This window comes from Vidua macroura, chromosome 2, assembly GCF_024509145.1.
Source record: "Vidua macroura isolate BioBank_ID:100142 chromosome 2, ASM2450914v1, whole genome shotgun sequence".
Classification (NCBI taxonomy): Eukaryota; Metazoa; Chordata; class Aves; order Passeriformes; family Viduidae; genus Vidua; species Vidua macroura.
In genome coordinates this window covers 61,979,216-61,999,650 of record NC_071572.1, presented here as the reverse complement: position 1 = coordinate 61,999,650, position 20,435 = coordinate 61,979,216, and the positions used below count along the sequence as shown (strand labels likewise).

Genomic DNA, 20,435 nt, shown 5'->3' with positions numbered 1-20,435 from the left:
TACCTGGTGATCTCTATATGCTATGGGAAGAGTAGGGAAATAGTATGTTTGTACATACTTTTAAGGAGCAGTTAAGAAAACTTGCTCACAAAGCATTATCCTTCAAAGGCACATAATAATGAAAGGGATGAAAAGTGTATCTTAGAAGATCGATTTTGTGTATCACTGCAAATCGAGAAATTATTGTGGAGAATACAACAACCAAATGCAGTGAAAGGTCACTTGTGACATCAGGAAAAGGGAATTGTGGAAGAGCAGGTGGTGGGAGATTGAGCCTCTGTTATCCAGCTCCTTAAACCTCCTGCTGCCCTGTTGGCTCTTGTCAGACGGTGTGTAAGTCTCTCCAGATGACACAACTCACCAGCCAGCATCGTAAAACCAAGGTGCTGACCCTCTGTGCCGGGGTAGCTTCTCAGGTACTATGGTAGATGGAATGGAAGGATTTTAAGGGACTGGTGTCTGTCTGATGTGGAACGGCTGAGGGAGCTGGGCCTGTTTGGTCTGGAGGAGCCTAAGAGGGGACCTCGTCAATGTCTGTCAGTATCTGAAGGGAGGGTGTCAACAGGATGGAGCCTGATCAGTGGTGCCAAGCAACAGGACTAGAGGCCATGGGCAGAAACTGAGTCCCAGGAAGTTCTACCTGAACACGAGAAAGAACTTCCTGTGCAGTGACCGGGCACTAGAGCAGACTGCACGCACAGGGTGGTATACTGGAGGCATACCAGACCCGTCCGGACGCCATTCTGTGCCGTGTGCCCCGAGATGTCCCTGCTGGAGCAGGGCGGCGGGCGCAGGGCCCTGCAGCGCCCCGCAGCCGCCCCATCCTGCCAGGATTCCATGGATGCCTCAATCCCAGCCCACCGACCCCACTGGGGCGCGGGGCCGGGGCGGGGCGCGGGGAGGCGGCCAATGGTGAGCCGCAGTGCCCCGTGATGTCACCCCGGTTACATAAGAGCGGCGGGTGCCGGTGCTGCCCTGGCGCTGCCGACCCGGCAGCGCCCCCCGCCAGCCATGAGGGAACGCCGCCGGGGCGGCGCCGTGGGGGTCGTGGCCGACGGCAACGCTGACTGGATGGGCTCGCTACCGCCCGCGCTGCGCTCCCTGCCGCTTGCCAACCTCGCCATCCCGGGTAGGGCGGCGGGACGGGGCGTGCGGAGCCGGGGCTGCCCGGGCGGTGGTGGGTGACTCGCCTTGGCCACGGCGTCGCGTCCCCTTTAATAAAGTGCTGAGGCTGGGGCAAGTGCTGGGGCTGAGAGGAGCCTTGACCATCGCAGCAGAGAATGGCGCGCTTAATCTCCCTTAAATACCGCTGTGAGACGCTAACCACTGACCTGCTGCTTTCACTGCCAGTAGAAAAGGTAGCTGTGACCGCTGGTGGCCGTCCTGAGCGTTTGCAGGTGCTTTAAGGCTGAAATCGGGTAGGAAGAAAGGCTCGGCTGCGTTGACCCAGCTGCGTTGGCTGCGTTGACCCAAACTGGAGGTTTATCAAATGCAAGGTCTGTTGAGATGGGGCTCTGAGCAACCTGCTCTCGTGAGGAGTATTCCTTTTCGTGTCAGGGGGCTTGGAACTATGGGATCTTCAGGATCCCTCCCACCCCAGACCATTATATGGCATGTCTTTTATAGCCTGGTTTACAGATAGATAAGCTTATAGAGGACAATAAAAACAGATGACCTGAAATTTACTAAGGCTGACTTTCTGTCTCTAAAGGGCAAAAAAATACTCTTCCTTGCAAATGACAATAGGGAAGATTTTAGGGGTGGTTACTGTAGCTCCTTCTGATGCTGGATGTTTTCATTTTAGTGCTTTAGCTTGTCACTGGCACTTTGGATATCTGTTGTAGCATACATACAGTCTCAAGTTGTGTCTGGGGAGGTACAGGATGGGGATTAGGAGGAGTTTCTTCACAGAAAGGTTGAGTAGACTTTGGATGGGGCTGCCCAGGGAGGTGATTGAGACACTATCTCTGGAGGTCTTTAAGGAAAGACTGGATGTAGCGTTCAGTGCCACAGTCCAGCTGGCAAGGTGGTGTTAAGGCTTAGGTTGGACTCTTGTGATCTCAGCATTGTTTTCCAATCTGATTTATTCTGATTCTGTATAGCAGACATTCAGAGATACCTCCCTAGAAACAGTAACTTTTTGTGTCAGAACATAGCCTCTACATGCTCAAATGCCCTTGAAGCATGTAGAGAAAGGGCTGTGCACCTCCTATGCACTGACTGCTGTGTTACCTGAATCAGAACAGTTAAAATGCCAGGTTTCAATCAAAAATGGGGCCCTTTCCTATCCTGACAGTAGCAAAAAACGTTTTATGTGACCCTGTTCTATTGAACAGGGAAGCGAGACAGAATGGAAATTCAATGTTCATATTAATGCCAGCAGACTTTGAAACTCATGGCAAAGAAAGGCTTCTCTGTTTTAATGAACTCATAAATCAACTTCTTGTTGTTGTAGCCACTTAAAGACTGTGAAACCATGCAGAATGTTATTATTTAGATTGCATTGGGGCAATGCAGCTGTCACTTGCAAACATCGTGCAACCAATCTTGCAGCAGAGAAAACAAGTAAATGAGTGGTTGTTTCAGTAATGCCATGGTGCTTTTAGAATGGGCAATGCTTCTTTTTTTTTAAAGCTTGCAGTACGTGTTTATTTGTGATCAAGGTTGATATATCTTCCCACCACTTTCCTGTATATGCCTTATGCAACCTGCAAGCAGGCAAAAGTTATTTTGGGTAGAATTTTGTCATTTTTTATTACTATTATTTTAGTCCAATGATTATTTTGCTGAAGTGGGGTTTTGGTGTTGTGCTTGACAGAGCAACCTTTTTGAGAGCTGGGGGGCTGTTCCTAGCAGTGTGCAATACAGGTGGCAGTTGAGGAATCTTTGCAGATGCTAAACAGCAATGAAGACCAGTGTTACCTTCAGAAGAGAGATGAAAGGGTGAATGAGAAGTAGTTTTGTCTGTGCTTAACACCTGTGTGTGCATAGGACAGGAGTGGCCTGTTTTTGTCCATCTCAGGATACATTTGTTTTCTTCCCTGGAATGATGGACTCGATTGGTTTTGATTTGGGGAGTTCGTTTGTTCCCCCCTCAGACTCCTTTGTACATAGGAACAGAGATAGAGCTCCAGGAGTGGAAGCCTTAAAACTTTTTTAACTTGAAATAAAATCACTCAGCATCGTGAAACAGTTGTTTTATACTTTTTGCACTTTGAAGAATTGCAGCATTTAAAGAATATATTTTTTTTAAGAAAAGAACAAAATGATAGTATCATGGGGCTATTTAAAGTGATTGAATTGAGTGTACACATGAAAGAAACTTCTTAGATTTAATTTATTATGTACTACTGTGAGTGGGTAACTCCCTTGTATATTGCCCAAGAGATCTTCATAGGGTTCTCTTGCTTCATTTGTTGCAAACCTTTTGCTTTCAGAGCTGCTTGTTTTCACTGGCTTTAGAAAAGGTAGCTGTGACTTCTGGGAATCCTTTTAAAGCTACATTATTCTATGATTCCATGAGCTATTAAATACTGGTGTGAAACACCTTACTTGATGGTAGAGAAGGTCATTCTTTCATCAGGCCTTAGAACCACCAGGTAGCAAGCAAATAATGTTAAAGAATGTGTGTTCTTGAGGTATATGGGCTGTTTACATGATTATTTAACTCTGCTCAAAAGGAAGAGAGACTTTGAAAGAGTTAAGGCCCTTCTCCAAAGCTTGTGTGTGATCAGTTCCCACATTTGGGCTTTTCTGTTTACTTCTGTTGGGAAAAACTCTAGCCAAAATGCTAAACCAATATAGTCACATGCAAGGAAAAGAAATGAGGTTTCCTGTGCAATGTCATGAGAGAAGGGATCTTTTGCAATGAAAAATTGCCAAATATCAGGTAACTGTCATCAACTTCACAAGCATATAGTATAGTCAACAAAAATAATGACCTTCAACAAGTGGTGACCTTGTGTGAAAATCTAGAGTGTTTTCTCTTAATTATAGTCCAGTAATCCTTTTTGGATGTGGGTTTAAAATTGAACCCTTAAACATTTTGACTGTAGACGTGACCCTTGGCAGGGTATTATATAGTGCTTGTTTAATCTCAAGCTGATTTACATTAAATAATTTCATGAAATCACAACTGTGGTACTTACTATTTTCCGTTGTCATCTTTTGATCTGCATCTGCTACTTTTCTTTCCATTTCTCCATGTAGAAATGGAACATAAAATTGTAGAATGCTCTCACTGATCAGCTTTCAAAGTAAATCAGCTAGTTAAAGAATTAGCTGGAGAGCCTAGCTGTTCCTTGCTCGTACTTGCATCCTAATAGTTGATAGCACCATGGTATGTCCAGTTTGTACTGTTTCATTTGAACTCTGGAGAAATTTTTAGAAAGGCTAGTATCTTGATTACCTTGGTGTTAGAGTCTGAAGTCTCTGCATCTGAAGGTATGGCACCATTTTCCAGTTTCATCAAACTCTTACATAAATATTTTTATTAGAACAGGTGAAACATTTTTTCTATCTCAGTCTCCTCTGTGTGAGGTCATGATAAGCTCGTGCCTTTTTGTTTGAGACAGCAAGGCAGTCTAGCAGATGATAACTGCCAGCTATCAGTGTTTGTTTGAGTGTTTCATTAGTCCAGCCTCTAAGGTGCTGGATGAATGTCATGAGGAAAGAGCAGGCAGTTCTCTTTTCTTTTGGGTCTTGGTAATAATACATTTACTTAATCCTGTCTGGACTAGTCCAACTTTAAATATGTAAGAGCCATGATGTAACAGGTATACTTGGAGTTTTGGATCAGTCTGTATCCCTTGATTGGTTCCCAGTTCTGGTCAGGATAGCTAGCTGTTAGTTTTTCCATGCTGCTAATTTTCTTTCTTTGTCTTCCAGAGAAAACATAGGATGGCTAAGGTAGGGATCCACTGCTGCTTGTAGGAGCACCCAGAACAGTTATGGGTGCCCTTTAATAAATAAAGGTAATCAAAAGTCTCTTCTGTCCCCTGCCTTTACTTCTCTCCTCCTCCAAATACAAATGAGTGTGTTTCCCAAGTTAACCTGTGGGGAAGGGTTTTGTGGTGAAGAGGGAATTTTTTATTTTGAGAAGTGGTTCTTGTCAGAAAAGCTGCTTGCAACAGCTGCCCATGGAGTTGGGCAAGCCCATGGGGGGGTGCTGGACTGTGTGGGTGTCCCAAGGGAACACAAAGGTTAACCTGATGTGTCATGGCGCTGCAGATGTGGACAGGAAAGAACAAGAGGTGGAATGGCTGTATGTAGAATAAATGGGTCATTGTTTTCTTTCACATTGTTTGGCTGAAACAAAGGCTATTAATAAAAACTAAGCTTAGTTGGGGAAGAATTAATTTGAACCTGAACTAAGCTGTTTGATAGGAGTCACTGAAGAGAGCTAAAAGATGGAAAATTTGGGAAAAGTAAAATGTTTTAATTTAGCACTTTGAAATGTGATACTAAAAAAAAACCGTATACCAGTGGTTTTCAACTAGGGTGTAAGATTTCTTTTTTAAATTTTTGAAGTAAAGATATTTGTGTTATAGGTAAAACTTGGTATATCTAAGGCTGATATGAAACAGCAAGAAAGCTTTTGCCACCAGAAGTAAGTTTTTCAACCACTGGTACACCTAGAGCCAAATGTCACATTCAGCAGAGTGCTCTGCTGCTCTGGAGCGTGCAGGCTTGGCAAGTGGCCTTTCCAGGGAGAGGTGGGACAGCTCTCCAGCTGTGGCTTCTGGTGGTGTACATGGCCTCTTCAATCATCTTCTAGTTGTCCCAGCTGGTGTGTTCTTGCTTCCTCAGAAAGCATGTGGATGGCTGGCCAGAATCTCAAATGCAGAGCATTTGAATTGTGGAGCCATTCCTGTCAGCATCAGGTTGGACAACAGCTGTGGAGTTTCCTGTGGGATGCTGGGTTGTAGGTAGCCAGAGCTGACAGAAAAAAAATGGGGTTTACAGTTCCAGAAACATTTTTTTTTTGAACAGCGAAAATAATATTGACCTGAATATGGCCAGAACCAAACTGGAGACTCAGAACAGTGTCTTCAAGTTGACTGTTCACTGATCCCCAAGGAGAGGTGTGTCCTTGCTCTTCTGAAATAGTAAATCTTTGCTGCTCCAGACTATAGCATAGTCAAGCTGCCTAATTCCCCGCTATGACACACGCACTCTTGCCTTTCTAGCCAACCTGTAAAATAATAACTTTCCACAGTTTGTTCATGGCAGTGTCTGTATGACTAGCCCAAAATTTGCCACAGTACAGTGTGCCACTGTTTCTGCCCTTCTCTGAGAAATTCATCCCAAGAGCCTCAGTAAGAAGCTTCCTGATTTTGATTTAAATTATCAAAGTACTATGAAATCATCATCCCTGGAAAACAAAGCTTTACAAATACAGCTGGTAGGCAGTCTTAACAAGGAGCAGCCCTGCTGACCAAGCCCATGGTTCAGCTTAAAGGAGGAGAGAAGGCATGGAGAGGTGTTTCCTGTGTTGATAACCTGCTTTAAGTGACTAAGTTGGTGCAATAGTGTGACTGTCCTCATGTGCCTCGTTCATGAGGAACACCTGGAGGTGATGGGGCCCTGAGCATCTTCTGTACAGGATGCTGTCTTCCCATCCACCAAATGGCCAACTCTGCTGTCCTGACAGTGGAACTATTCCCCAAAAGCCCCATGAGCTGCTTGACTTGGAGTTGGCTAAGCAGAGCCAAAATGGTTCTGAAAAGAAGCAGCAGCAAACACTGTCCGGTTGAGAGCTGGCCACTAGGCTCTGACTGGATTGGGTGGTTTTTCCTCTTTGTCTGCCTGACCCTGAGATGAGCTGCTGAACTTGCTAATGCTGTGATTTTCTTGTTATTTGTTCATGGGCTGGTGTGGGCTGTGGCCGTGCATGCTGAGAGGCGTGGTGGTGACTTTGAGGCTGCATCCTCCTCCCAAACAGTATTCCTTTGGAGTTCTCATTAAAAGGGTCATTGAATCATCTGAACCGGCCATCTGTTGGGTTGAAGCTCAAAGGGAAGAAATATAAGATTTATGTTCTGATTCACTAAGCTTTATTTTCCTTCTCAATTTAGTTTGCATCTACCAATTAATCAGGTAGTAACCACTAGAAGAAAGTATCTGCATAAGTATAGTGATGTTGAGTATGATTTGTAAATGCAGAATTTTCTGGAAAGACAAGTTATTTTATTACCTTGTTAGGCTATTGTAACAGCAACTCTCAAATATTTTTAGAGAGGCTAATAAACTATCTGGACTGTTACACTTGTGAGAACATTTGATGGAAGTTGTTCCACTGTTCTTAAGTAACCAAGTATTCTTTTAGTATGTCCCTCTGTGAGGAACCGGTCTGGCAGACACTGTATCTGTGCAGAAGTTCCCCTGAAAAGCCAGTCATAGGGCTTGTCTTTTTAAAGAACTTCTATCATCTGTTTAGCCAAAACCAAATTACTCTTGAAATGCTGCAAAATTTTCTTCAGACAGTATATGAAGGTCCTAATTAATTTGGTTTTTTCCTGGAAAAAATTTCTTCTTGTTACTTATTAAAATCTGTACCCTCGAGGGGGACTTAAGCGTGTCTGGTAAAGTGTCTTCAACTTGACAGTTCACTGATCTCCAAGGAGAGATGTAAATGGTAAATGAGTGCAGAACATGCCAAAGTTTTACTTCCAATGGAGAAAACTAGTCGTAATGGTGATATAAACGGTTGTTGCTCTCCTTCCATGTTGTGAAAGTCTGTTGGCCTGCTTTTCCAACAAAGATGCTAAAAGAAGGAAAAGTAAAAATTTCTCTATGGCTTTCTCAGAAGAGAATGAACCCTTAGTCCACTCAGTTCTGAGTGGTCACAAAAGAGGAGTTTAGGACTTTAAGCTGAAGGATTTTTTCCTTTTTGAGCATGTGGATCCAGTCAGGCTTTGAAATGGTAGAGATGTGCTGTGTCTTTCTTGCATTCCAATTGCAGGCAGCTGAGATTATTGATAAATGAGAAATCATTGCTAAATGACCTTAACCTTCAATGGCAATAACTCCAACCAGTGCCAAAAGGATTTCTTCTGGATGGAAAGAAAAGTAAACTATACTCTGTGACATTATGTCTGACAGTTGTAGGTTGTCTTTAAGCTCTTGCATCCCATTGCACCGCCTTAAAGGGGCATGGGGGAAATCAGGATTGTTCTTGGATAGAGAGAGGGAGTTTTCCTAAGAGGATTTGGTCTGTACTAGGATTTGTCTTACTTGATGGGACTGCATTAAGAATATCTAAAGGATTCTTGTAAGTTTCTTAAAATATACTCATCTTTATAGTTTTAGATAATTGATTATCAATAGGATGTTTCTTATTTCTGCCTCATCTCCTTTTGCTGGACAAGTTAGTATGAACTATTTGATTTGCTTTTCATTAGTGATGAACTTTTAAGATGTTAATCTTCTAATAAGAAAATCTGGATTGTTAATGACCTGAATCCTGAGGACTTCTAGACTTTGAGAGGCACTTTTGCTTATCCTGTTTTTCCCTCAGTTTTGGCACACACAGAATATCTGGTTTAAAAGAACATCAGTGGGATAGCTTTGACTCGCTCGCTCGCATCCTGTGTTTTTGGAACTTGGTTACTGTTCTTCTGCCCATCTTGGCTGTGTAATGCCTGTTGTGCTGTATCATGTGCAGTGGTTTGTAATGTGTGGGGAATGTACTTTGTCTAGTAAGCAAAGCTTGTGCTAAGAAGTTTTAGCATCACTACAGGTTAGGTGATTCTTTGGTCATAAATGACCCTGTAATGCTTTTAAGGGACGGGTATGTTTTTTTGACCTTGCTTTTTAACTTCATGTTCAGTTAAACATTTGTTTCTTGCAAATTTTGTCCTGTTAGTATTCTATTTGTGTCAAGATCAATCTAACTTATTCAGATCTGTTTAAGTTTACTCACAGCACACTTGTCTGCGCTTGTGCTTTCATTTATTGTTTCTTAGTTGGCCACATGTTTTCAGAAAGTGTCTTGAGCTTCTGACTAGTCCACAGCCTTGGAACCAGGGAGGCTTGCAGTATGCTGAGACATGCTTGTATCCAAAAAAACCCATGAGTTTTTGTCTTGTTTTTGAGTGATTGGCAGTGCACAGGTAATGTTCTATGTTGGAAGATCTCTGCACTTTACATGCTGTACAATCATACTTTTAATGTTCCATGAAGGTAAATTTACAAGGGGTGGGTGATGTGATGCTAATGCCCGTCCTTCTGCTGCAACTTTATTTGCAGGAAGTATTATGTGGAAACAAAAGATATTACCAAATGGTATAGAATCATAGAATATGCTGAGTTGGAAGGGACCCACAGGATCAAGTCCAACTGTTGGCCCTGCACAGGACACCTCCAAGAGTCACACCCTGTGCCTGACAGTATTGTCCAAACACTCCTTGAACTTTGACAGGCTTGGTGCTGTGACCTCTTCCCTATTCCAGTGTTCAGCCACCATATGGGTGAAGAATCTTTTCCCAAGATCCAGTGTAAGCCTCCCGACTCAGCTTTGTGCTGTTTCCCAAGTCCTGTCACTGGTCATGAGAGTGAACAGATATAGCTTGTATTTGTTGACATTGGAGGCTTGATAACATTCTGTTGATGAGTGTCATTTGTTTCAGCTCCACCATGGGTTACTTTGACTATCTGTAAGTAATATGACAAATGAACACACTGGGAAGTTAGATTTTACTGCAGATGTGATGATAGAAGGCTGCTGTCTAGCAATTAGCACAAGGGCTTCAACAAGAATTCATCCTGAACAGTGATATATAATCTATTTAACATATAAATTGAATTGAAAAGTGAGCTGTTTAACATAAAATTAACTTGAGGAATTAATATGAGCAGAAAAAAAAATAGTTTAAAAGATATGAATTAATTTTAATCCACAGTTGCAATTACTGGGATAAAGTTAAGAGGTCTGTCCATTATTTTAAGTCTGGCATCTGGAAGATGCCTATATAATATTATTCTAACTATAACACAGCTTTTGATAGTTAAATATCTGGGCATTTGATGGCATGTGACTTCTTTCCTTGAAGCTGCCAGTCTTTGTCAGATGAAAGAAATGAAACTGAAATAAAGCTGCCAGCTGATTAGCATTCCCCTAATTTTTGTCTTTGAATGTGCAATCTCTGTCATGGTTAAATTTAATGCTTGCTACTTCCTGCTGCACATCTTCACCCAGTTGGAAGCAATTGGCAAATCATCATCTCTTCATTGTATTTCCTGTGCCTGACTTGGTTTTGGGAAGGGCTGAGCACCAGTCTGATGCCGTGTCACTAGAGCAGCTCAGTAAGGTTTGCTGTCTGAACACTAATCCGGTTTTGTGTACAGTAATTCCATGTCCTGCACATGCAGGAACGCACTTTTGAGGCGATTCAGGCTGGGCTTCTAGCCTCTCCTTACCTAAAGGACAATGAAGATAAATTTTCTTGGCTCTTCTCTGCCTTTTGACTTCTCCGTGGATGAAACCTGGTTTTGTTAGTTGCTTTGTCCACAATCAGTAGGTTTAAGGAACAGCTTTACTGAATAGGGTGTTATTTATATTTAAGTTGTTAATTATCATGTGAATTTATTATACTGAATTGCTTCAGTAATTCTTGAGATTGCTTTTTTCCCAAGAAAAGTACTCAGCATAATTTGCAGCAATGCACATTATTTATTTGGTGGGGAACAACAGATGGTGAGGGATTTCTTACACATGGAAAAAAACTTTACAGTGTATATTGCTATGAGAGTTTTGTGGTTCTTGCTCTGTCCAGGAACTGCCAGCCTTGCTGTTGTCACTGGGCAGTGTCCAAGTACCTTCACACATCCTTGTGTAAGACATGAATTGAGAATCTGCTTAGCAAGCTCTTACGCTGAGCTCCTGACAAAATGGGGTGGTCTGCTCCATTCTTGCCATGTAGGCTCTGCCCTTTGCCTTTGAAATTTTACAGATTTGGGTTGGTTTAGGTTATGCTTTTTCAAAAAGAAATCATGCTGTATCACATGTATCAGCAACCAGTTTAGCTCCTGCCATAGCAACAAAATGGCAAGACTTTTTATGACTTTAGGGATAGAGCAAAGGAGAGCAGGGATTATTTTGACATCATGATGCAATCAGCTTAGCATGTACTTAGCATCACAGCTAAGCTATATTAAAAGGCAGTGCCTGAGCTGGTAGTATATCACAGTGATCTTAAATTAAAGAAGGGCCTGGTGGATGATGTGGGTCTTTACCTTGCTGTTACCCCACAGACCCACAAGTATCCAGTGCTGTTGCTGCAGGGTTTCAGTTTGGGTTTTTTCCCCCCTCTTACCAGAGTCAAAACATTGTGGCTCCAGGTTTGGCCTAGTTATTGTTGACTGGCCTTTTTAAATGACCACTGAAGACCCAAATGAACTTGTGCTGTTTTTTGAGCCTCAGTATTGATCATAGAATGATCAACAGAATTGGTGATGCTTCTCTGCCCTCTTTAGAAGGTGATATGCTACTAGTAGTGAAAAGGAGGATATGTTTTGCAAATGCTCCAACTCGTGTTCTATTTGATTATATCTAGGTATACGTGTTGACTTTGATGTAGGAGGAATGCTCCATTTCCTAGGCTTTTAGCAGAGCCATGGGGCAGGACTTAATAAGATCTTCTTTAACTATAGAAGCGTGTCACACATAGTTCAGTTTCCTGTTAAGGAGTGCAGTTTTTGAAGTGTTAAAAAAGTTGCAATGTGGTGATTTGTTCGAGTTTTTTGTGGATTTTTTTTTCTTTTTTGATACTGCTTTCTAGTGCTAAGCTATAAATAGGATTTGGTTTGTGATAGTGCAGGGAGAAAATATGCTCTTTGTATCCTTAAAAGTGCCTTGAAAGTGTCAAACTGCAAAGGAAAGACTTTGTAGCTGTAAAGTAAATTATCAGAATTAGGAAAATTAGTTGTTTTTTGGTTCAGATTTACTTAGACAACTCTGAGGTGACAACAGTGTATTAGTGGCAAGATAAAATTCTCATTCCTTTATAAGTCAGATTTATCAGTCTGAGGAAGCATAGTGGTGTGAGTGACTCCTATAGGTCTCCAGTATGCTGCACTGTCTTAGTTAATATGAAAATATTTCTTATGTCATTATTCTATGATGTTAAACAGTCTCCTACAGTGACCTAAACAGAAGAAAAAATAAAAATTGATAGAATTAAGAACTAGGAAAAAAGCAAACAAAAAACACAACCAAACGAACAATTTCTTTGTGCAGAGCTACTAATTCCAGGGCAGAGGCAAGCCCCTTGTGATTAAAGTCTACTTTCCAAATATTGTAGAAGCTTGAATGACTCATTCTGCTGTATAGGGAGGTAGATGAAACTCAAATATCTGTAAATTACTGTTTGAAGCATCACATGGCTTCTGAAATGTCTTCACTAGATGTTTGCTCCTAGATTTTGTTTGAGGTTGCATGATTGGAGATGGGGGAAAAAAATCTAGGTGTTGCTCCACAACTGACAGCCACTTTGTGATGTAGTTTACTGAGACAGGTACTAAAAAGTTGCTTAAGATGGCATCTTTGGCACTTCTCACTTCTGTCTAGAAGACTGAACAGCAAGCCATAACAGAGACCCACTTGTACAAATGCTTTGAAGAATTCATGAAGAATTGGTCAGAATTAGTTTTAATGTTCATTTGTAAAGCTTGAAAACAAACCTTCACACTACCTGTTCACTGGTTTTGAACTAGTTAAAATCCATGGAAACAGAGTGCATTTAAGGTTATTGAGAAGTGATGTTTAGTTTGTGCACAGTCTGTTCTTTCATCTGGATTAAAAATGCCAAGATAATCCAATTAAGATCATAATCTTGTTTGGATCTCTGATCTTGCATCACAAAAAATGCATCAGTGTTCAAGTGAGCACTGGTACACAAATAAAAGGTTTGGATAAAGGAGGCTATGAATGCCTCAAATGTTATCTTGAGGTTGAGTATGACAGATTGGGATTTCAAAGAGTTGCAGACTGAGGTAGAGGAGGAAATTCAAGAAAAGCATAGTCCTAGAAGCAGGGACAAGCATGTGGGAATGTAAAACACAGCATGGTGCTGTGTCACTGTAGCCTAGGGCAGCTGGAAAATGAGCTGCTTGGGTGAAGATGCTTTCTCTGCGCTTCAGCAAGTGGGTCCACAAGTAGCAGGTGGGGTTTGGCTTAATGGGCAAACTCTCTTCTCCTGTCCTGAAGACAGAGTAGAAAGAACTGTTATAGTTTCTAATAATGTTTTTGCTGGCTAGAACTTCACAAGGAAGGTGAGCCTGGAGCAGCTACAGCTTCTTGGCTAGATTGCTGGTGCCTGGTGCAAATAATCACAAATCCTTGGTAAACACCAGTCTGTGGTGGATCAGCTTCTGCCAGTCTTTGCTTTATGCTGTTCTCGTATAGTGCAGACCAAGATACACTGCCTCTTCACTCTTTGTTCTGTTACTGACTTGGCTAAGGTAGGGATATTTCATTGACTCCGAAACTTTTTTTTGGAGCTTTGTTACTTCTTAGGTTTTTTCCTATTTACTACTGAATTTTCAATTGGAGTTTTTTCTAATAAGCAAAAATTTTATATTGGAGTTGGCAGTTTCTCTGCCAAGGTACCGATTGTGTTACAGGAGCTTTTTTGGATGTGCATTATTTTGGTAGGGACTGATGATTTTGATTGTTGGTTGTACTTTTTTGATGAATTTTCTGTTCACCATGCCTTTGGTCACTCAGAAGCATGCCAGTAAAAGACATGTTCATGAATTTGTTTATCATGAGCTTGGTATCTATCCACACTGTAACTGGTGGTGTGTTGAATTGTTCCACCTCTAAGTCCAGTCGGTCATTGCCCACTGTTCAAACTACTGATCATTTATCTGCCATCTCGGGGCTAAAGTGAGGTGTGCTGATAAGGCATGTGCAGATCCCTCAGTCCATTACTTGAATAAAGAGACCTGTTCCAAGATGTTTGGTGTATAAGGTTACAGCTGGATATACCAAGTAGAACTAAAGTCTCAGATTTTTAAAATTAATCTGGAGTCTCATCCTAGATCAGTCATATACCAGGCTCTGGGAAAGCTTTGATTTGTAGTTTGTGAAGGAAGGAATGAAGGAAGGTTAGAAGGAGGTTTCCCTTTACCACAAATGTTTGTTTTGTGGTGTTCAGAGAACACTGAAATTGGGAGCTCATGCAAGAAAGCAGTTCAAACTGAGAACCTTATGCTTAACTCTTGTGATACTGTCAAGGAAAAGTAAGGTGTAAAGGACAATCTGAAAGAGTCACACATGAGCATAATGATTCTGTACCCCTGTCACACATGTAGGACTTTGTTCAGTTTTCAGGGCACATGTGTTATGGGATAGTCACTTTTTCTAAAATTAATTTTTCTTGGCTTTTTTCCTAGGATCACATGATTCTTTCAGCTACTGGGTTGATGAGAAATCTCCTGTGGGACCAGACCAAGCAACAGCCATCAAACGTTTGGCCAGAATTTCCTTGGTTAGAAAGATCATGAAGAAATGGTCAGTGACTCAAAATTTGACTTTCAAAGAGCAGTTGGAAGGCGGGATCCGCTACTTTGATCTTCGTGTATCTTCCAAACCTGGGGAAATAGGACAAGAGATTTACTTCATACATGGCTTGTTTGGCATCAAAGTATGGGATGGCCTGAAGGAGATGAATAGTTTTCTTGAGCAGCATCCCAAGGAAGTAATCTTCTTGGATTTCAATCATTTCTATGCCATGGATGACAGCCATCACCACTTCTTGATTAACAGGATCCGCTCAGCATTTGAATCCAAACTTTGTTGTGTAGAATGTGTAGAATATGTGACGTTACTGTACATGTGGGAGAAGAAACACCAGGTAGGGAAAGGATGTTTAATGTTTTTCAAAATGTTAAGATTTTAAAGAAACAAGCCTGGTGTAGCTCCCACTCACAGATACTGGACCAAAGGTGCTGCTGATGGTCAAGTTAAAGCCCACTAGGGCCTCCTCTATGTAGTGTGCATGTTTCCCTCCATTTGCTATGTATCCCCTCATCCATGGTGTGGCCAGTCTGTCCTGCTCCCAAGTACATTTGTTAAATAATTAAACTATGGTGTCCTTGGAGCCTCATGCTCCTTACAAAGGGTTTTCTCTTGTGGAAGGGCACATAATGCAGACTTGTGTTGGTGAGGATTTGGTTAACTGTTGTCTTTCTGGCGAGTGTGAAGCATATAAGCTTTAGCATGACTAAGGTATGGACTGAATTTCTTACCTTCTTTGCAGCCATCCAGATCTGCAGAGGTGAGGTAATGCCTCTTCTCCGTGGTAACTGCTCCCATAGGTACAGAAAAACTGAGAACAGGAATGGGTTTCAGCAGCAGCACATAATTCTGAAACTGGATATGAGGCTTTGAGGAATTGTTCTGAACTAGTGCTGTCAAGTGTTAAGCTTCAAGATGAATCTTGTGTAAGTGTGGGTGTTTATAAAAAATGTTGCCTCTTTGTGCTGTAGAAAAGCACCTTACAAGGTAAAAAATATTTACTTTGGATTTGGCGGTTTTGCTGACAGCAGGACTGGCTTTGGTTTCTCATGCAGCAAGTGTGAGCACAATGCCAGTATGTCAGTCATGTGCCAATCAGCCCAGCATGTTTTGCCCTCTTAGAAGGAGGTCTTCAGAAGATGGCAAGACTGCTAAAATCCTTAACTTCAAGTACAGATACAGTATTTTCTGGCATTAAGAAGTTGCAATGCTTTTAAGCTGAGCTCTTTAAATGACAGAGGCAACTTTGTCGTTTTAAACCGATGACCCATAAAGCCTGAAGCAATCCTGTCCTCAAAGCTGAACAAAATTATCTCCATCTCCTTGGCAGTAATGCAACAAATACACTGACACTCATGACTCAAGAGCAGCTTTTTTGCTTGGTCCTCTTCACTGCTATGCTAGCTGCAGCAGTACTATATGAACATAAACCAGTGCAGCAGCCTATTCAAATAAAAATACAGTAATTGTAATTTTTTTTTTTTTTTTGGTTTGATTTTTTTTTTTTCTCTTAGGTTCTCATATTTTACCATCACCCTTTGTATCAGGAATATCCCTTCCTGTGGCCAGGTAATAAAATGCCAGCACCATGGGCTAATACAACTAATGTACACAAACTGCTGCAGTTCCTGGAGACCACACTTGGGGAACGAAGTCGTTATGGGACTTTCCATGTATCTCAAGCAATTCTCACACCTCAAGTGAAAACGATTGCACGGCATCTAATTCGTGGTCTGAAGAACACACTTGTTCATAGGTAAGGATTTATCTTGATTGTCTTAGTTCTTTATTTAACATGTCTCGTGTTGAAAGAGGCACTGAGCAAGGAAGAAACTAGGAAATGTTTGCTTAGGGTTGCTGAAAGGCTGCAGTTTTGCTCAGTACTGTTGTGCATGAGAGATATTTGCAATCATTAAAAATAAAGAATTAGTGCAAATAATAAAGCAACAGGCTATATATGTTTCCTGGTAATTGGAACTTTTTCTGAATGTGATATGATTTCATAAAATGTAGGATGGATGTGTGGCTTCAAACCAGTAATTCATTTCACACTGGCTGAAGTTGGATTTGGGGGGAGCAGGGGATGTTTAAAAAGCTTGTGCCACAGAGGAAAACTGGTAATTTCTGGACTTAGTGTTGCGATTGTCCATACAAATGAGTCAGTAATTTCAGTAACGGCCAGAGATGTATGACGTAGGGCAGTATTTTAAGGGGGCCGGGGGGAGGTTTTCCAAAAATAAGATTCACCATTTGACTTTTTTTAATACTACTGACCATTCTACAATTAATTTTCCTCTGAGTAAGGTCGCTGTAAGAGGGTTTTGCTTTGATTTGTTCAGAGTAACAGTGATTTTTAATAGCATTGACAGCATGACCAGAGTAGTTCCATATGATTTACTTTATGGAATTATCACCTCGTAGCCAGTTTGCTAAAAATTACCATAACTGTAAAAGTCCTCTTGGATATTAGGAAGAAATCTTTACTGTGAGAGTGGCGAGGCGCTGGTACAGGTTGCTTAGAGAAGTTGTGGATGCCCCATTCCCTGGAAGTGTTCAAGGCCACGTTGGGTCGGACTCTGAGCAACCTGGTCTAGTGGAAGGTGTCCCTGCAAACGTCAGGGGCTGTTGGAATGCGATGATATTTAAGGTCTTTTCCAACCCAGGCCATTCAGTGATGCTGTGAATAAGAAAACGCAGGTTAGGTATAAATCTCGGCATTCTCAGTCCCATTGCAGCTTAGGGGCGCTAGTCTGGTCCCGCTGCTGTTGGGTTCTGTGTCGCGGCCGCGCTTGGCACCAGGTGGCGCTGGGGACCCGCGAGCGCCGGGCCCTGCGGGGCGTCCGCGCCAGGGCCGGGCGGAATTCCTGGGCCAAAACTGCCGAAGGATCGTTACATTTCGTGGAATGGGCGAGCAGCTCTACTTCGAGGGACTCCTGGCACAGATCTGTGTTCTAAGCCACTGTTAGCGGGAAGCCTGCCTTCACTTCATCCCTTTCCCTCATCCTTACCACTTGTTTGCAACTAGACCAAAAGTTGCAGATAGATGCTGCTGTTTGCATAAGCATGATAATGTGCATTTGCACAAGCTAGCTGATTTGCAAATCTATCCTTGCAATTTTATGTAGATGCCTGCCTTCTTGTATGGGAATTTTGCCCTGGATTTGAATATTTAAATATACTCAGCTGTTGCTAAAGGAGACTTACAACAAGTCACACTTAGCTGACTGAAGTCTGGTGTGTCCCTTGGCAGTAATTATGCCTTCATTCGTAGTTCTTGATAAGTTTTTTTAATTGTCCTGATGCAGTAGGAGTGAAGTGTTTTTAAGTTTTTTGGGTTTGCTTTGTTTTCTTCATCACCCTGTCAGCTAATTTGCTAGCCTACCATCTTCTCAAATAATGTATACATGTTACAGCACTAATCTAAATAATGTTAACATATTTAGCCATTTGTGTCTAACTGCTGAAAAGAGTGGTGTTTCTTGTTAGAGTGCAAGAAAGCTGGTGCAGACTCCTGACTTGCACTCTTGTCCAAGAAATACTTTTCTCCCCATAGCAGAATTTCCAACTCAATTTAACTCAGTTCCTGACACACCTCTCCTTTATCTAGTTATAGTGATATATAGCAGGATGTTCAATCCCTATGGAGCTGACAGCTTCATTCTAGGTTTGGTTTCCCTGACTCCATTGCTCTGAGTGGGTCTGGAGGCTGGGGAGTGTTTGGGAGAAATGCAATGTGCTGCCTCCAACAACTTTTTTCCTGCCCATCCTGAGGCAGAGAAGGGGAAGGGAGCATCTTGGGCCATGTATAACCTTGCTTTGTGTTACACTGGTCTGCTGTGAAATTGAGTGTTTGACTTAACATGTACTTGGGTGAAAACAAACCACAGTGGAGAAAAGTGTAGTGCCATGCTAGATCCTGAAGCACAGACTACCCAGTGAATATAGAGGGGTTTTGTATGCCCTCTAGTTGGGATTGATGACTGACCAATATGTCTGTTTGATAGCTAATGACCACGTGCTGTGTTAAGCACTCATTAGCCAGTTGCATTTAGGATGACAGCCCTGATCACAAATATGAGATAATATATTTTATAAACAGCGTGTTGTGTTTGAAATGAGTAGTGTATGTATAGAAAAGTGTCTCTTTTAAAGTGTTTCATTTTCTTTATTTCAATTTCTTTAGGAACCTGCCCATGATTTTGAATTGGGTGAAAGCACAGAAGCCTGGTGTTATGGGTGTTAACATAATTACATCAGACTTTGTGGAGCTGGTTGATTTTGCTGCTACAGTTATTGCATTGAACAACCTCCTTTTGGAAGAGGACGAATTTGCAACTTAAATCCTGATTGCTGTGTTCCACATGTGCTCCTTAGTGGACATCTTTGAACTATGCTTAATGTTTTACTTGTCAAGTGAAACCTATTGTAATTTCTCTTTATGAAAAAAAGTTTCCTTTAGGAAATGTGGTTAAACATCATGTACAGCCAGGTCCCTTCTCCTGGAGTCTGTGGACCTGAGTGAGTGAGTGCTGTGTGCATGCTGCTATGTCCGCCTGTCTGTCTGTGTGTGCTATGTTTGTCTGAGCTGTGCACACAACTGCTGCTGCCAGGGGCTGGCCTCTGGAGCAGATGTACCCCATTGTGGCACACATCTCCCTGGTGACCACACTCCCAGTGCCCCCGTGTGTGCATCCTGCCCGCTTCCCATGGCCAGGGCTCACTCCAGGGATCACTGCTGATCCCATGGCAGTGTGATCAGGCTGGCCGGGTGGCATTGTTCTTGGGCCACCTCTGGCATACCTGGGCTAGGCTGGAGGCTGCTGCTCTCTTCATTATGCTGTTTTAGACACTACCTCTGACTTACTTGAAGAGACAATACTGCTGTTATTCAGGGGGAAGCTGTTAACACTGTGTTAACTATCCAAACTGTCCTTTAGGCCTGAGAGGTGAAGGCTTGGCACAGTTTTTCTTCTGGACCTCTTTATTTTAGTTTATTACTTCAATAAATCAGTTGCAACCGTGCTTAAGTATATATCTTTCGGCATTAATTTGGCATTAATTCAGTCTTCAGATTTTGAAGATTATAATTCAAGTCTGAATTCCTGTTTCCTGTGACATATAGGAAACATTCATTTTCCTGAATTCCTGGGACACTTAGGAAACTACAGCACTTGGGGTTTTTTAATCCATCAAATTTTCTTTGGGGAAAGTCTGTCACCCAGGCAGCCCTTCTCTGGAAGGAGGTGGGCCAAGTGGGGGTTTGTTTGATATTCGGAGAATTGGAGCTGACATGGACTGCTCAAAGCCCAAATATTGGATCACTGTGATTTGTAATGGGACAGTGAATTCTGCAGTCAGACCTGAAAACTGTGTTTTTAGATAGAGAGCCACACCTATTAAGGGAGCAATTTCTCCAGCCTTCACCTGCTTGTGACAGAGTAAGCAATAATCACAGAAGCACAGGTAGGTGTTAGTACTTCTTCTTTCTTTAGTCACACTTATTTTTGTGCTGGTTCACAATGAAATGTGACCATGTATGTTTGAGCCAATGCAATCATATGTTTGTATGTATCAGCACTTAATTTACTAGCTGATAGATACTATGGTCTGATTTATCGTTGTTGTTGCTTTTTAAAAAAGCACAAAAGGGACTGATTAGCAGATACTTCTCTGCTCAGTCATCTTCCTGAAGAAACTATTGGTGCACTAATTATTCCTGATTAAGAATTTGTATTTATCTCTAAGCTTATTTATTATAGAATAGGTTGTCTTTATACATATTTAATTCAAAGGAAAAATTCATCTCCAGATTTATTATTTCTTTTGTTGTTTTATTCTGTATCTGCCATCATGGTTTGACAGCTGTGAAAAATTCCAACCTTCTTAGTTTGCTTGTCACAACTCAGGAGAAATG

General features: G+C 41.9%; 1 protein-coding gene across 2 annotated transcripts; it reads left to right on the top strand.

The window, feature by feature from the left end:
• The first annotated feature begins 498 nt into the window (after nt 1–498).
• On the top strand, nt 499–19,490 carry PLCXD2 (phosphatidylinositol specific phospholipase C X domain containing 2). 2 transcript variants are annotated; one of them, XM_053970490.1, is made up of 5 exons: nt 499–1,129; nt 14,398–14,858; nt 15,264–15,281; nt 16,036–16,277; nt 18,705–19,490. In XM_053970490.1, exons 1-5 carry the CDS (start codon nt 1,012–1,014, stop codon nt 18,859–18,861), a joined length of 996 nt encoding a protein of 331 aa, XP_053826465.1. In that variant the 5' UTR covers nt 499–1,011; the 3' UTR covers nt 18,862–19,490. The 2 variants fall into 2 exon arrangements, with proteins under 2 accessions (XP_053826465.1, XP_053826466.1); XM_053970491.1 differs by lacking the exon at nt 15,264–15,281.
• Nucleotides 19,491–20,435: the final 945 nt, after the last annotated feature.